The sequence below is a fragment of the Microplitis demolitor genome, chromosome 3, assembly GCF_026212275.2.
Source record: "Microplitis demolitor isolate Queensland-Clemson2020A chromosome 3, iyMicDemo2.1a, whole genome shotgun sequence".
NCBI classification, from domain to species: Eukaryota; Metazoa; Arthropoda; class Insecta; order Hymenoptera; family Braconidae; genus Microplitis; species Microplitis demolitor.
In genome coordinates this window covers 4,855,563-4,872,375 of record NC_068547.1, presented here as the reverse complement: position 1 = coordinate 4,872,375, position 16,813 = coordinate 4,855,563, and the positions used below count along the sequence as shown (strand labels likewise).

General features: G+C 27.7%; 4 protein-coding genes across 4 annotated transcripts; 3 read left to right on the top strand and 1 right to left on the bottom strand.

Moving 5' to 3' along the window:
- Nucleotides 1-1,707: 1,707 nt before the first annotated feature.
- LOC103580684 (sequestosome-1) lies at nucleotides 1,708-3,864 on the top strand. Its single transcript, XM_008562527.2, has 3 exons — nucleotides 1,708-2,040; nucleotides 2,155-3,230; nucleotides 3,455-3,864. The coding sequence occupies exons 1-3, from the start codon at nucleotides 1,866-1,868 to the stop codon at nucleotides 3,704-3,706; spliced, it is 1,503 nt and encodes a 500-aa protein (XP_008560749.1). The 5' UTR covers nucleotides 1,708-1,865; the 3' UTR covers nucleotides 3,707-3,864.
- A 15-nt stretch (nucleotides 3,865-3,879) lies between these two features.
- Nucleotides 3,880-7,914, bottom strand: LOC103580683 (28S ribosomal protein S29, mitochondrial). The gene is made up of 6 exons (XM_008562526.2): nucleotides 7,801-7,914; nucleotides 7,314-7,640; nucleotides 6,238-6,330; nucleotides 6,024-6,160; nucleotides 5,117-5,464; nucleotides 3,880-4,227 (listed from the first exon to the last, which is right to left on the bottom strand). The coding sequence occupies exons 1-6, from the start codon at nucleotides 7,811-7,813 to the stop codon at nucleotides 3,982-3,984; spliced, it is 1,164 nt and encodes a 387-aa protein (XP_008560748.1). The 5' UTR covers nucleotides 7,814-7,914; the 3' UTR covers nucleotides 3,880-3,981.
- Nucleotides 7,915-9,482: 1,568 nt separating this feature from the next.
- On the top strand, nucleotides 9,483-15,806 carry LOC103580682 (DNA damage-regulated autophagy modulator protein 2). The gene is made up of 7 exons (XM_008562525.3): nucleotides 9,483-9,679; nucleotides 9,966-10,510; nucleotides 10,579-10,700; nucleotides 11,100-11,326; nucleotides 11,424-11,562; nucleotides 11,787-11,938; nucleotides 13,869-15,806. Exons 2-7 carry the CDS (start codon nucleotides 10,428-10,430, stop codon nucleotides 13,953-13,955), a joined length of 810 nt encoding a protein of 269 aa, XP_008560747.1. The 5' UTR covers nucleotides 9,483-9,679; nucleotides 9,966-10,427; the 3' UTR covers nucleotides 13,956-15,806.
- Nucleotides 13,983-15,779, top strand: LOC128667490 (putative uncharacterized protein DDB_G0282133). Its single transcript, XM_053737807.1, has 2 exons — nucleotides 13,983-14,824; nucleotides 15,239-15,779. Exons 1-2 carry the CDS (start codon nucleotides 13,983-13,985, stop codon nucleotides 15,777-15,779), a joined length of 1,383 nt encoding a protein of 460 aa, XP_053593782.1.
- Nucleotides 15,807-16,813: the final 1,007 nt, after the last annotated feature.

Sequence of the window (16,813 nt, the reverse complement as noted above, 5' to 3'; positions counted from 1 at the left end):
CATTTGGCTTACAATTATTTTCAAAATCTCACCATTTTAAATTACCCATTTTTTTTTTTTTTTTACATTATTATCTTATTCACATCGTTATATATCTCATTGCTCATTACTAATTTAATTACTTTTTTAACAGTAAACAGTAATTAGTAAATATTTACATTAATTATGTTTATTTTATATTACACCTGGAAGTTGTTTATTTTATTCGAATTGAAAAAAAAATTGTATGAAATGATAAGTAAATAAGTTTAGTCATCCATTTATTTAACGCATCGTCATCTTCGTAAAGAACAATCGAGAAAATTCGATAAATTTTTTTTAAACTTTCTGATTCATTTAAGGCTATTCTTAAACAGTACCCCCCACTTTTTTTTAACTTTTCGATGACAATTGTCATAAATGCGGACAATTTCGCTGAGACAGATTTTTAAAAAAATTACTTACAATTGACATCAATCAGGAGTTACACAAAATTTGAAAAATAAATTTCAGTAAAATCTTTATTCTAATTTTAAAATTCGAATTTTCAAACTTTGTAGGCTAAAATTTATTTACCAAATTTCGTTTGACTCCCAATTGATGTCAACTGTAAATAATTTTTTAAAAATTCTATATCTCGGCGAAATTACTTCTACATTATCCGTGTTTAAATTAAAGTTTCAATTACTTTTTAATTAATTAATCAAATTTTCCGAGAATGGCCTTAGAGTATATACTTATTTTATTTATATAAATAAGTTAACAATGTAAATATAAATTAAGTATTTACTGTACTCTATTAATTATATTAAAGTTAATATAATTATTTAATCATATATTTTTTAATTATTTAATTATTAGTTGCAATGATTTTTTTCGATCATTTAAAAAAAAAGTTTATACTTATATTTATAAAAAAATATAGTAATTAGACTATAGAGTTTAGATAAAATTAAGTAAATTAAAAAGTATGACGCAATATTACTTATATCTATATATATGTATATATATAAAATAATTATGGTACTCTCTCGAATGAACTCGAGCATATCAACTACTTTTTCTTCTATTGCTCATAATCATCGACTTTTATGATTCACGATGATCGGCATATTTAAAAAAAAAAGCATATATATGTGTACATATTATGTATATATAACTATAGAACATTAGCGAACATTTAATTGGTCAGTCGTGACATCACAGCGCGAAAGTCGTGGACGATTGGTAAACGTACACGTGATAAATCATTCAAATTTGGCGTCTCATTCAAACATGGCGGTCTTTTTACAACCAACTCAGTTATTTCATCATCTTATTAAATCATTTAAATAACATGATTTTTTTCAAACTACTGTCAAAAATAATTTTAAATAATTACCGTCAACTTACGAACCATAATCACTTTAAATTTCTATTTAAAAATACTCAATTATTTAAATCTGAAAAATATAGTCTTCAGATTCTAGCAGATGGCGCTTCAAACTTGACAGCGCAACTTTTTTGTTTATTTAAATTTTTAAAAAATTATAACAATTTTTATTAATTAACTGTTACTTTAAATAATAATAAATGTATTTATCTATCTGTCAAATTTTATTAATTATTTAAATTTACTCAACTTTATTACTTTCAAACCAGTATTTATGTTTACAAAGATGGCGTCCCGCACAAATATACAAGTCAGCATCTATATTATTATTATTTTTCCCCTTCTATATTGATCTGAGCTCACATATAAAAACAGCTGATATCTATCCGGGGCTATCAGTTTACACAAAACTATTTATAAGTGCGTTACTCTGTTGCTGCGCAATTGACATTTAACTTTCACCAAGTAAAATAATTATTAAATTTATTGAACATCTAAACAAAACAATTTTAAAATGGCAACCGTGAGTTTTAAAGTTTATATGTATCATGAAGCTGATACTTCAAATCAAGAAATACGTCGTTTTGGTATTGATGCAGACGTTGTGACAAATTATCTTTATTTACGTGAAAAATTGCAGAGTATATTTCCTAACATACGGGGAAAACGGTTTGAAATTTATTGGAAAGGTAATTACTCATTACTTATTATTTAATTTATACGATAACTCATTACTATTTTTTATTTTTCAAATATATATAATATATGAAACTGATGCAATTATTTATATAACGTAATTGCAGATGCTGATGGTGATGATGTGATAATTTCAAGCGACGAAGAATTGCAGATCGCTTTGAACGAGACAGGACAGGATTCAGTTCGCAAACTTTACGTGAAACTAAGATCTGATTATTCATTTTCGGAGCCAGAAGCCGCTGAGTCATCAAATATTTTGCATCCTGGAATATCTTGCGATGGATGTAACGGAGTAGTACGGGGTTATCGATTCAAATGCGTCCAATGTCCGGACTATGACCTTTGTTCAAAGTGTCATGCTCAAGGAATCCATGCTGATCATTGCATGTTGCGCATCGTTACTCCGGTTGACTGGAAAGCTCATCATGGAAGACGTCTGTCGCGTCACATGAACAAATTCGTTCGCAAAAACTTTATTCCAGTTGACGAGTGTGAAGAACCAGCGGGAGTTTGTGCTGACGCTGGTAATTCATCTAAGAAATGCCCGAGGTCTCAACGACGTCGTCATTGTCCAGTTTCAGACGCAGCATCTGCTGCTGCTAATGCTGCGGCATCTGCTGCCGCTTCTGCAGCAGCTGCTGCTGTTGCTACTGATGCCGGTGGTTGGATTGACTCACTCGCGGCTTATCTCAATGATTGGGCAAATATTCCTGCTGATTGTCCCATGAAGAAAAATGCTTTTGAAAAACCTATGGAGGCGCAAGAAGCCAAGGAGCAGCCTAAAGAACAATCTAAAGACCAGCAACAAAACCAACCAAAAGGTCCAGACGCTAGAAAAGATCCTCACATTGAACTTTTTAAATTAGTGGGACAGAATTTATCACAATTTTTGGACCCACTTGGTATTGATGTTAATTTTCAAATAAAAACTGACACTCCTGCTTCTGCTGCTACTGGAGCTGGAAAAACTGATGATTCGACTCAAGCTGGATCTTCTGCTAAAAATAATGATAAACCACAAAACCCATCACCGACTCCGGCAACACCTGCGAATTCAGCAACTCCGTCACGGCCTAAAACACCTGAGCAAGTGGTCGCTGATAAAAGTAATCCCGGCAAAAGTACTTCCAGCACATCCAGTGACAATGAAAATGATATGGATTGGACTGTTATCAAAGAGGTAATTTTTAACTTATACTTATACTAAAGTAGGAAGTCTACGGTTTCCATGGTGCTGCTAAATGACCCCAAATTCTTGTAGAACTCAACGAAATAAGACTTTTTTTCAACAGCTATAATTTCTTCAAAAATTGACTAATTTAGCGACACCATGAAAACCGTAAAATTTTCACTAAAGTAATTAAATGTAATTATTATTAAATTATATAATTTTATTTAAAACAGGTCACTCCAGAACCTAAAGAACAGGCAAAGCCCTCAGCACCCCAAGAGTCATCACCATCATCCTCAAAGTCTATTTATCCAGATCTCCCAAAATTAGCTTCAGTTTTCTATCACTCAGACCCGAAAATTCAAAAAGCCGTCGAAGCCATGATCCAGATGGGATTTTCAAACGAAAATGGATGGCTCACCAATCTTTTGGTCACCAAAGAAGGTGACATCGTTCGCGCTCTTGATGCTTTACAACGTCGCTAATTGTACTCCATGCACTTTTTACTCATACGTAATAATACGTAATATCTAGATGTGACTGATTAAATTGCATTCCTGTATCCTAAAAATTTTATTTGTCACTATGCACATCTTATTGCATCCTTGAATGTAGTAGACATCAATAAACTATGGAAGCATCATTGAGTCTTAAATTAATTTAATAGACATTTATTTTCTTATTAAGCAATTTTATATTATTAAGAATTAATTAAAAAACAGTACAAGTTTAAAAACTAATCACAACTAATAGTTATTATTTATAGTGGAGCTGTATATCTCATGAGTTTGTAAGGACTTCTTTGAGTTAATAACTCTAATTCACGTTTTCCATTTTCTGTTAAATTTCTTAACCATAATCTGTTTTTATAATACTCGATTACGGCGTCAAATTCGTCTTTTGTGTAAAAGGGAACTTCAATTGGCAAAAATGGATCCAGATGTTCGAAGCCTTCTTTGCCAAGAAGATACCGCGGGTACATTGATGATTCAAATTGATTCTCTTTCTACAATTAAAATTAGATTATTAGTAATTACTAATTATTAATAATAAACTAGGGGTGTGCGAATCGGGTTCATATCGAATCGAATAATTCAAATATCCCCAGTATCACAGATACTTTAAGATGTCATTTAAAAGGGCAAGATAAATTTTATTTTGTCTCAAAGCCAAATTTTTTCAAATAAATAAGACGTACAGATGTTGTTTTAGGAGCCATAGAAAATTTGTGATTTTCTTTTCATCTTAAAAAATACAATACAATTAAAAAATTATTTAAATGACTTATTTGACAATTATTTATAATTTAATTTTTGGCATCGCTTGTATCGTCTTTTAAAGAGACATTTTTTCGGTGACAAATTTCTGATCTTATCAACATCTTGGTGCCTAATAGAATAGCCTCAAAATTGATATTTTATAGATGTCACAAAGCCAAGTATGCACTTGGGTCCAAGTATCTGACACGTGACGACAACAAATAAATTACAAATAATTGTCAAATGTCCATCCAAATGATGTTTTAATTGAAATGACTTCTTTAAGATGGAAAAATGTCATTTAGCAGCCGAAATGGATGCACATTAAATAGTAAGCATCATTAAAAATTCATGATATAAAGTTTGAATAAATTATTAAAATTGAACTATCAACTTGAACAAAATGTGTGTCAAGTTTCATTTAGATAAAGTCATGGTAGTGTAATTTGAAGCTTATTTTATTAGCTACAAGATGCAATAATTCAAATTAACCTACAACGTATCATTTAACAGATATTGAGAGTTGGATAAAAGAAAAGTTCGATTCGATTCGATGCAGATAATTCGTAAGTTCGAACTATTCGAACACCCCTAGTAATTAATTATTAATTATTGGTCATAATATTTGAGAAATACCTTGACTGCTAATATATCAACTAGTGCGACAATGGCACCATTACACCAGTCATATTTTGTGAAGTTTAGAAATGAATGCGTTAATGACACGCGTTGGGCATACAGAAGTTTAAATTCCGCATCTTTTATAATAGAGTCCTCAGCAAATAAAGCGTTAAACCCATCAAGGAGAACAAGTGTTTTGCACATTCCGGCAGTACTTGATAATTTTATTTCATTTAGCACTCCGTCAATTACATCGCAAACGTATTTACCACGTGCTATTCCAAAATCAATCATGTCCACCAGTGGTGTTCCGGCTGGATTTTGTTCTCGTGGGTTCCATATGTAATCTTTTTGTAGTCTTATCTATTTTATTTAATTAGTTGTGACAATTATAACAGATGTTTTATCATTCATTCTTATATTTAAAATATGATTAATATTCTTATACCGAATTCTGTCAAAAAATTAAAGAACGGATATCGTGATATTTTTAAACGATAAATGTATTTTTTATCCTTTCTTAAAAATTTTATTTTAAACAAAAATATGTTTGACTTGTATACATTTTCATCAGACTGGAATTTTTTAATTTACCTGAAGACTGAAACGTTTTTCGCAGAACAAAAATAAAAAAATAAAATGAAAAGTAAAAAATCTACTGAATCTAGATTTTGAAATGTTTCGAATTTCAGCCGAAAATTTCAGGTGACCTCCCAACTAACCCTTCAGCAGTTAAATTACATAAATTTTTTCATTTTCGTTGCTAATGCACCTAAAAAACGTTCCGATCTTCAGGTACATATTTTGCAAAAATGTTTTTTTGTTCATTATTCAAAATACGTGTCTAGTTACTTTGATTTTAATTAATTAGAAGCTATTGATTATCTTAATACTGAAATTATAGTTAGAAAAAAATACTTACATCAAGCTCTGCTAAAAGAGGACCATTTTGATGCTTGAAATGGGCTAACCAGAAAGTTCCAACAATTGGTAAATTATACAATCCTTCAACACGTTGCGAAGGAACTGATTCTGAACGTCGTCTGAACCAATCTGGAACTAATTATCAACAATAATTAATATTTTTTCTTAAATAATTAACAATGATGATAATAATAATACTGATAGATATTTACTCCAAGGTACGTGGACTATAAGATGCTTCGTACTAAATCCATAGTGCAATACATGCATCAATGTCAATGTTTTACCAGATCCTAAGGGTCCATCTAATCGTCACCAATAATTTATTATTTATTAAGGATCAATAGCTGGAATAATAAAATGGGGAGATGACCAAAGATAGATAATAATATTTAAAATGACTAGTGGATACACCAGAGCTTTAAAAGATTGAAAGTTTTTTTCTCATAAACTCTTATGAGGTTAGAAATTTACTCTGGGTACTGACGATTCTGGAATTAAATGCCATGTAGATGACACAGTAATTATTAATGTAACAGTAAAACAAAAGAGGTATGTTCAGAAATTCACTCTGAAAGCAAAAGATGTAACTTCTAAGTTGATAAATATTATCTTGTTGAACCAGAGGAACAATTCGACATCATTATAATGTGTCCATAAACTCTGCAGAGAAGATGAATGCAGTATTTGGGGCGTGTTCAGAAATACACTTTGGAGATTGAAAAATACTTATCCTGATGGTTTGTACCTGGAATCACGTGGTTTACTTAAAACCAGAAGAACAAAAGAATACGTGATACCACATTTACCTCCACAGAGTTTATGAAGGCTTTATGGCAATGTCGAATCTTTCCTCTGGTTTTAGAGAATATTTGTGAACGCAGGAGTTGCATATTTCTCTTCCAGAGTGAATTTCAGAACATGTCCCTGGTATTTTTTAATTCCTCTAGGAACTTGTTCAAAAATCTACTCTGGAAAAGAAAGATGCAACTTCTGCGTTTACAAATATCCTCTAAAACCAGAAGAAAGATTCGACATTACCATAAAACCCATAAACTCTGCGGAAGTAAATGCGGTATCAGGTATTATTTGTTCCTCTGGTTTGAAGTAGACCACGTGACTTTCCAGGTAACTAACCATCAGGATAAGTATTTTTCAATCTCCAGAATGTATTTCTAAACACGTCCATTATCTGGTTGAACCAGAGGAACATTCGAGTACCATAGTGCGTTCATAAACTCTTGAAGTGTTTTAAATAAAACAAAATAGTAAATTATTTAAAGGATACAAATTACATATCTATTAACGGGTCTTGTGTAATCTGTCTGCTGGAGATAAGAAATCAATTCAATAGCCGGCTCGCGTACTAATATACATGTCTCTGTAAATGTTTTACAGTGATCGTTAAATCGCCTCGGTACTCCAGTGAAAGGAAAAATGCGGTTTTTAACATTTACTGGTACTGTATAAAAACGATTCAAATGATCACGATTGTGTTTTGCTGGATCACTTTCGATGGTACGAAAAGTCTGAATCGGCTCCTCCGGTTGAACTTGAATTCTTTCCGTTACGGTTGATTGATTCCGAACATTATTTGACACTCGTCTCAATAATCCTATTAATATTAATTAGTTAATTAATTAATTAAATCATCAAATTATAAATATAATTTTTAATCATATCAACAAATTCATGTTCATACGAAAAAACAATTCAGATAAATGTAAATATAAATTATGATATTTATTAATTAGCAATTAATTCATTTTACTTACTTATAGGAATCATTATTGATATTTTTAATTGTTTATTATTTTTTCTAGACAATAGATAAATTTATTAAAAATAGGTTATATACTAATGCGCCGTTAACTGTTTTGATTTTATCACATGTGTAGAGGGGATTCAACTTTATGACGTCATCGGGCTTATTTACCCGCGAACTATTAGACTCATTTGAAATTTATTTTTATTACCACGTATTTTAAAATAATTATTTACTTTTTTTTATAAATAATTAGACATAAAATACAATAAATAATTATTTTTATTAGATTGAGAATTTATTTTTATTTATAAATTAATTAATAAATTACTTATTTGTTGTTTTAGATTACAATTATTTGAATTACAAGTATTTGCCTCAAAAAATGATGATGTAGTAATTTAATGAATATTCTGTCAAAAAAATTATTCTTCAACAAACATTAAATTAATATAGTGTTACAATTTTTATTAATTAACTTTTAAAGAAAATATTGTTTTTACAAGAATCATTTTTTTTTATCAATGCATGTTTTAGATAAACTATTTTTAATCCTTTTAATTATATTATGCAAAATAACTATATAGACCCGCACGAAAAAATATATATCCTGGCAAAATAGTATATATCCGGCTTATATCTTTAGTATTGTCGTATGTATGCTTTTTTGCCGGCATATATTCTCGGATATATCTTTTTCCGTGTGAGGAGATATCGGTCAAGTGAATGAACACGACCAATAAATAAACAGTTTTCAATTTTTATTTACCTCAGATTTTCATCACAGTTAAATACACAGAAAAAAAAGATTTCTCAAGGCAAGAAAAATTTTGCAGTATGAATTAAAGATAAAAATTTTCTTAGGACTAGAAAAAATTTTTTCTCTCAAATTTGGCTACGTAACATTTGACCCGAAGACAAAATACCACAAATTTCTGGGGACAAGTGAAGATTTTTTGCGCCAAAAAATCCTTTTTTTCTTTATAAAGAAAATATTTTATTGACAACTTTCAGAACTTCAATTTCAATTTTTATTGCCGCCTTTCCATACGAAAAAATATATATCCGGCATACATACGACAATACTAAAGATATAAGCCGGATACTATTTTGCCGGGATATAAATTTTTTTTGTGCGGGTTCTACATTTAAATATTTAAAAATACGACCGTTCCTTCATTGGTCAAGCGATCAATTACTGAGTCATCGTATACTGCAATAATTAATATTTTATCGCAGTACAATATCACATTTGCCATATATATTTAAATATACTGTTTACAATATATATATATATTTATCATACGAGACTAAAAAATAAGCGCATCACTTTCAAACACTCGGTAATTACTACTATCTTATAAAAATTGTCAGTAAACATTTAAATTATTGACACACACACATTAAATGAGTACTTATTTTAATTATCGATAATAATTATTGTTAGCATTTATTACTGTCAATAACATCAAGATTAATAATTATTGATTATTTATTGATGACAATCATCACAATTCTTGTATCAAATTATACAGATAATTTTTCAAATTTAAAAAACTCTACATCTCAGACATTAAATAAAATTTAAATAAATAAAAAAATAAAAAAACATTGTCGTGGGCGTATACGTAGGTGGATAATGATTGCGCACTCTCGTACTCGGTATTTGCTCGAGGTTAAGGGGTTGTTTTTTTTTTCATACTATAATTATTATTAAAAATAAATAAATAAAATTAACGCGTCATTACATATTGTCAGTACAAAGTAAACTATCAAACAATAAAGAGATTATTTACTGCAAAAAAATTATAAATAAATTGTAAATATAAACTATTTGTGGAAATTATTTGTGATAAGATAAATTGAGGTCACAGATAATAAAATTACAGGTAAGTAAATTTAGTATTTTATTTTTTCTTTTCTTATTTATTGTATCAACGGGTTAAAAAATATTTTACGTGACAAATTTAAAAAAATTGAGTTCGCAAACTAATCAAATCATTACTTCATTTTTTTTTTTCGGATAAATAAAAGGAAAATTTATAAATAAATCGTCAAGTCACGTTCAATTTGATAAACCAGAATAATTAAATCTTATCGTTATTTTTAAATAATTAGCAAGAATAAATATGTAATTTCACAAATATCAATTAAATCTAATCTTTGAATTTGCAGAGTAATTTTATTTTTAAAAAATAAATGAAATTTTAAAAATCCAGAGAAGACAACAAATAAAAAAAAAGATCCGATGAATATTCAAAAATAAAAACCAATGGAAAGTTTAAAAAATAATAATTGTCAGCAACGAATTAATCAGAACATTCAAATAGATTATTGTAGATGGAAGGTATCGCAACAACACAACAAGAGACATGACGTTTTAAAAAATACTAGTGTCGAGAGCAAATGATTATTATATTGACTGGGTACTGTCCTCGGCACGTCGGTGTACTCTACTGAAGTCTCCATCAGCCTCAGTACACCATCACCGGTGTACAATCTGTTGTTACTCCGTAGGAGACTGATACCCCTGACATATTCTTCGAGGACAAGCCTTGGTTTGTTATTTGTTGGTTCTTAGTTGTCTTCTCGCAGTCACTCTAGACTCTTCTTATCACTTTATTATTATTTGTTATCATGGAAAAGCAAGACGTATTCACAAATTTACATTACTTACCTATTTTTATGTTTATTGCATTACCTGCTAGTTTTATTATCACGTAAGTACTTTTTATTTACCATTTGTAATTATTGTAATAATAGTAATAATAATAATTATTTTTAAAAGGTATATTATTGCTGTTATCAACGGTCATGTCGTACCAGGATTTCCTTATATTTCGGACACTGGAACTTTTCCACCAGAAAGTTGTTTGTTCGCTCAATTTTTGAATATAATTGCTGTTATTAGTAAGTATTTATTTAATTATTAAATATTTTAAATAAATTTAAGTTCGTTTTATTCGCAACTGAAAATTTTGTGTTGAAATAAAAAAAAGTTTGCATCGGAAATACCGTACAAAATTTTTTATTTTTTTAAAACAAAATATTGCTGACAAGTTAAAATTTTTTGAATAATTATTTTTACCCGCAATTTCACACTAATTACTGTAGTTGAAAATTTTTTTATTTAAAAATAATACTCAGAAAATTTTGTTTAATTTTTTTGTTCAATAAAATTTTTGGATGAAAAATTAAAAATTTTAAAAAAGCATGGAATTGGATAATTTTAGACAATACTTTTAACTGTTTAAATATTCAATTTTTAACATTAAATTTAATTGATGATTCTTTTTTAATTATTTTCAGTGTGTATTACAATATATATTAGATACGCTCAAATAAAAGAAATTTCTTCAACTTATCAGTTATCAACATACTGGCAAAAATTAAATAAAATTTCATTAATTGTCGGGATAATATCAACTATCGGAATGTCGATAGCAGGAAATTTTCAAGAAACGTCTAATCTAATCATCCATTTAATTGGCGCTGTTTTATGTTTTGGCGGCGGGACTGTTTATATTTGGCTACAAGTAACGACTCAATTAATAAAACTATTTACTTTTATTATTAAACAACAGTCAGTTTGAGTTTATAATAATAAATAATGAAATCATGTTTTATTTACAGGCAGTTTACTCATACAGACTAAATCCTTTAGGCTGTTCACCTAAAATAACAAATTTAAGACTGGTCTTATCGATTTTTTGTACTATTTGTTTCTTCGTTGTTTTTATCGCAGCTGCACTTGCAGCCAAGGATTTTAAAGGTAAATAATATTATTGAATACTTTTAATAACTTTTATTTTTATAATGAGTATAATTTGCTACATCATAAAATGACAATAATTATTTAAATTTCTTCAAGGTTTGTTTTATTTGTTTATTACATTTCTTAATTAAATCATAGTAATAAAATGCAATTATATATTTTACTTAATGAGTATAGAAAAGGTTTTTATGTTAATCAATTTATATTTTTATATTCAACAGGAAATAATCCAAGGATATGGTCAAAAGATGACGGCGGTTGGGAAATGCATCTTTTGAGTACAATTACCGAGTGGCTTTGTGCGATTGCCATATGTATATTTATTTTAAGTTTTACTAACGAATTTCGTGAAATAGAATTACATTATCCTAAGGTAATTTAATTTAATTATTTATTTCAAATTGTTTTGACTTAAATTTTAATTTCACGGTTCCTGTGTGAAAAAAATTCGTTCTAAAAATTTTTCTGACACTGAACTTCAAAATGAGAAGATTCTGAACTTTGAGCTGAACATTTTTGGAACTTTCAAATAATGAAAAGTGCAAAGAAGTTTCAATTAGTATGGACTTCTCTTACGGGGTTTCTTTTTTTAATTTTTTAAGCGACAATGATTTGAATTGACAATTTTTTGAGTTCAAAATAAGTTCAGAATTAGTTCCAATCACTTATTTTTTGGATTATTGTTGAACAAGTCGAAAAGGGAAAAAATTGACCTTCCCAAAAAATTCTGAAAAAAGTCAAAAAATGTTCATTAAAATTTTCAAACCATTTTTATTTTTTTTTGCTTCATCTGAAGAATTCTGGTAAGAGTCAAAAATTTTTTAAATTCCTAATTAATTTCTTTTCTTTTTGAAGTTCTTTAAACCCAAAAAATTGTGAAATCAAATTATTTTTATTAAAAAAATAAAAAAAATAAACCTGCAAGAAAAGCCTACACTAGTTGAAAATTTTTTACTTTCTAATTTTTTCAAAGTTCTAAACATGTTCAACTTAAGTTCAGAATTGTCTCAATTTCGGAAGTTCACTGTCATGAACGTTTTCGGAATGAAAATTTTTTACACGAGTTCATAAATATTCAATAACTTGGAGTAAAAGCAATTAGGGTTCATTTATTCAAATTTTTCAAAAAAAATTTTTTACGTAAACTTTTGAAATTTGTTTTTTTATTACTTTTATTTTAAATTTGAAAATTAAATTTATTTATTTTTGATTTGAGAAAAAAACGATAGAAATTTATAAGAAAGGAATTTAAGTATCATTGTTATAATAGAATGTAAACGTTTTGATCATTGACCATGTCCTACTTAACTTTTCTTTCATGATTTTTTTTTTTTTGTTTTATTATTATTATTGGCGGTAGTGATTATTATTTTTTTAATTGTACCTTCAGTCATAGATAAAATGAATCATGTATCGATTACTAATCATATTTATATTTTAAAAAATAATTTATGCATTTTTTTGCGCTTCGGTAAATTATAGTTATGAGAAAGAAATTTCTAAATTTTATTTTCCATTGCCATTTGAAATATTCATAAAAAATTCAATAATAAGTTTTTTTAAAAAATTTTTTTTGTTATAAAATAAAAATAATATTTCTATTTAAAATTAAGAATTTAAATTTAAATTCAAGTATAAAATTATCTAAACGTTTGACGGTCATCATTTAATTGATATTATTACAAAATAATTTTTTTTATTTCATATTTATGACCTTGGAGTAAACACATAGTTATTATATACGAAATATATAATTCATGACCAACATTTAAAACTTAATACTTCATTTTAAAATATTTCATAAAGTGAATAATAATCAGTAATTATATAAATAATTATTCAAATGATAAATTTTTTTTTCTTCAATATAAGTATAAGATTTGAAAAGAAATTGAAAATTTATGTGTTAAATTATTTTACAATTTGAATTATCTACAAAATATTTAAAATAAAATTATCGGATTTATTATTTATTCAAAAGTTAAAAGACAATTTTATATTTCATAAGAAATTATTATAATTTACTTACATATTTCGTATAAAATTTTTTTTTTTCCATAAAAATATATTTTTTAAAATTTCAAATCAAAATGAGCTTCTAAATTAGAAATTTAACAACAACTAATTAAAGAAAAAATGATATTTTTATTTAAAAATAAAAAATATTACAATTCTAAGTCGTTAAAAAGAAAATTTTGAATAATTAGAAAAACTTGCGAATAATTCAAAAAATTCGAATTATTCAAAAGTTCGAACTATTCGCACCTTTAATAAATACTAAAAAAAAAGTAATTTCATTTTAGATTTATTACAAAGAAGACTATACAAAAAAAATCTACGGTGTATTTAACGCAACGCCAGATTCAATAAGTCCAACAACAAGTATTTGATCTCTCATACAAAGTTCCCGTGGTCACATGAATCTTTTACCAGATTCTCCAATAAATACTCCGTACGTCGAAATTCACAGTCACGACACTCCATCACGGGACTCTGAATCTTCTCGACTGCTCAATGTCCAAATGACTTATGGGTTTAAAAGTGATGCTGGTTATCGCCCGGCAGTTTACCAAACATTTGACTCTGCCAGTACACAAATAAACTCAACAACTGATAATATAAAAATTCACAATCACAATCATAATTACTCATCATCATCAATAACAACCGAATCAAATCAACCTTCCCCAGCATATTCGCCAATATGCAACAAAACTTACGACATTTTACCCTCAGAAACGAGTGAGAATGATAAATATTATAATTACAGTGATAACAATCCAGTAGAAATAAATTCTTCCACAAATTATGAGTTGCCTATCAGTAACACTGATGAAGAAAAAAATTTAAATAATCACTCGAGTAGTTGCGAGTCAAATAATTACGATTACAATGAAATTTATTCCCCAGATATTTTAAATGACGATGAGAAAAAACTGTTGAGTCTCGATAGCATTGAAATAAAAAGTATAATAAATAGTAATAGCAGCGATAATTCGATAGCTACTTCAATAAAAAGTGATGACGATATTGATAATGAATTGAGTGGATGTGATATCGAGCAGTGCCTAATGCAAATTGAAGAAAGCCTACTAAATATTGAACAAAATTTACTGCACGTTCAAAATCTTGAAATACCACAGCTTAATAATTTATTGAATAATCGTTTTATTATAAATAATCACAATAGTAATAACGATAATCATAAAAAAAAATTAAATGGTCTAAATTATAAACGGCCTTGTAGTGAAAATTCAAAGTATAATTACAATAATTATTACCTTGATAATAAATTATTAATAAATAATTACATAAGACTTTCACACTCAGACAGTGATATTGATATTGAAAAAAATATATATTTTAATTCACCTAAACGTGATTGTTTAGATAATAATGACTCCACTTACAGTAAATATTCGTCATTATTAAAAAAATCTCAGACATTGATCGAGGATAATTTTAAAAAAATTCAATTACTCAATGAAATAAAAAGTGATTTTATAAATTTTAATTCTTGTAATAATGATAATAATTTAGGGAAATCTGTTAAGTTGATAAATGATAAAAATTTATTCAATTCATTTGATAACAATTATGATTATGATGACGATGATTATTTGGACACTAATAAAAAACGTATTAATTCATTGAGTAATTATTTTTTAAAAAGCAGTGTGTCAAGTTCGTCGTCAATTAATTGCAGAAAAACATCATCGCAGGGTGCTATTGAAAAGTATAGGCGTGATAATGAATTTAAAGTGCGAAAAAAAAAACTTAAGGTTTGTAGAAGTATTAATATATCGAGTGATGGTTTATTCGATGACATTAATTGCAAGAAGAGTGACAAGTTACGAAAAAAATTCAAAACTATCGCAACTACTAAGGACATTATGATGTCGTTTAAGAAATTAAAAGTTAGTGACAATGGGAGTAAAAGTAGAAATTTTGTTATTAAAGACATTGATGATAATTTGCGGGAAGAGAGTAAAGGTGATGATGATAAAAAAAAATTGATTGATAATAACAAGTGCGCGAATAAAAATAAATCGCTGCAATCTCATGATAATAATGCCCTTGTACCCAGTAAATTATTGTCATTGTCTTTTTCATTGTTATTAGCGGCTTTACTTCAAGCGGTGCGTTGTCTTGCTGACATTGTTGAGGATACATTTCGCTCAGTAACTTTTGATAAATATGCATTACATGAATAGTTATTTTTTTTTTCTAAATATTTATTTTTAAAATCTACAGTCTAATTGTGCACTCGGTACCTCAAGTATTTTTTCACTAAAATTTGATTTACTTTTAGAAGATATTGCGACTAGTTTCAAAAAGACTTGACTTTATTCGCACTTTTGGCTTTAGGGAGTTCTCATAAACTAAAAGGACGTGTGAATTTTTTTTTTTTTTTCATAGATAATTTTTTGGTAGATTTATTTTAGAGCTAAAAAGTAACAAAAAAATGTTAACGTCTAAAGGACGCATGACTTAAATACCCTTTTGGAGTTCAAAATTTTTTTTTTAATTTCAAATTTTAAAATAAGTCTCTAAAATAATTTGTAATGGAAAAAAAAAACTGAAAAACGGTTGATCCTGTGGACTAATTCCAAAACTTCCTGGTTTTCGAGCTTAGAGAGCTCGGAATAGTTATTTTTTATAAACTTTTAAGGTCTTAGAGATCAAAAAACGATAAAACTTACTATCAAATCGGTCGAGCGATGTACGAGCTATGCAACAAAAATTAAAGAAATTTTTTTTAATTCAAATCTGTTAATTCGTACCAAAGATATCGTCAGATAAAAACAATTTACACACACATACACGCGGTTGGGCGTTCACCCGGAAATAGTCAAAATAGTTTTTCCTAGGACGTAAAAATGTTGAGATCTGATGAAAACTCGATTTTCGAAAATTAGATCGAAGCAATAATTTCCTTTTTTTTTTTAACATTTTCAATTTTTATTGCGAGAAGTTTAAAATTATACACTCTTTTGGCTTTAAATTTTATTAACTAAATCAAAAAGAGCGTATGAAAATGTAAGTCCTTTTAGAATTAGTAACGCGGTATTTCAATTAATTTTGACAATTATTTCTTAAAATATTTCTATTTTATTAACGAGTCGTAAAAAATTTTTAAGATTCTTGACAGTTTAAATTTTACTGAAAATATTTTAAATTTTGGCCGCAAAAAATATTAAATTTTTTTTTTTTTAAATCTTGTTCATACATTTGTGGGTTAATTAAA

Bases quoted from the DNA above. Each gene is read 5' to 3' on its own strand.
- LOC103580684 (XM_008562527.2), top strand. From the start codon at position 1,866: ATGGCAACCGTGAGTTTTAAAGTTTATATGTATCATGAAGCTGATACT. The intron at 2,041-2,154 runs GTAATTACTCAT...ACGTAATTGCAG, and splicing joins GTTTGAAATTTATTGGAAAG to ATGCTGATGGTGATGATGTG. The intron at 3,231-3,454 runs GTAATTTTTAAC...TATTTAAAACAG, and splicing joins ATTGGACTGTTATCAAAGAG to GTCACTCCAGAACCTAAAGA.
- LOC103580683 (XM_008562526.2), bottom strand. The intron at 6,161-6,237 runs GTAAATATCTAT...GTTGATAATTAG, and splicing joins TATAGTCCACGTACCTTGGA to TTCCAGATTGGTTCAGACGA. The intron at 5,465-6,023 runs GTAAGTATTTTT...TAAATAAAATAG, and splicing joins CTCTTTTAGCAGAGCTTGAT to ATAAGACTACAAAAAGATTA.
- LOC103580682 (XM_008562525.3), top strand. From the start codon at position 10,428: ATGGAAAAGCAAGACGTATTCACAAATTTACATTACTTACCTATTTTT. The intron at 10,701-11,099 runs GTAAGTATTTAT...AATTATTTTCAG, and splicing joins GAATATAATTGCTGTTATTA to TGTGTATTACAATATATATT. The intron at 11,327-11,423 runs GTAACGACTCAA...TTTTATTTACAG, and splicing joins CTGTTTATATTTGGCTACAA to GCAGTTTACTCATACAGACT.
- LOC128667490 (XM_053737807.1), top strand. From the start codon at position 13,983: ATGAATCTTTTACCAGATTCTCCAATAAATACTCCGTACGTCGAAATT. The intron at 14,825-15,238 runs GTATAATTACAA...TTTTTTAAAAAG, and splicing joins CCTTGTAGTGAAAATTCAAA to CAGTGTGTCAAGTTCGTCGT.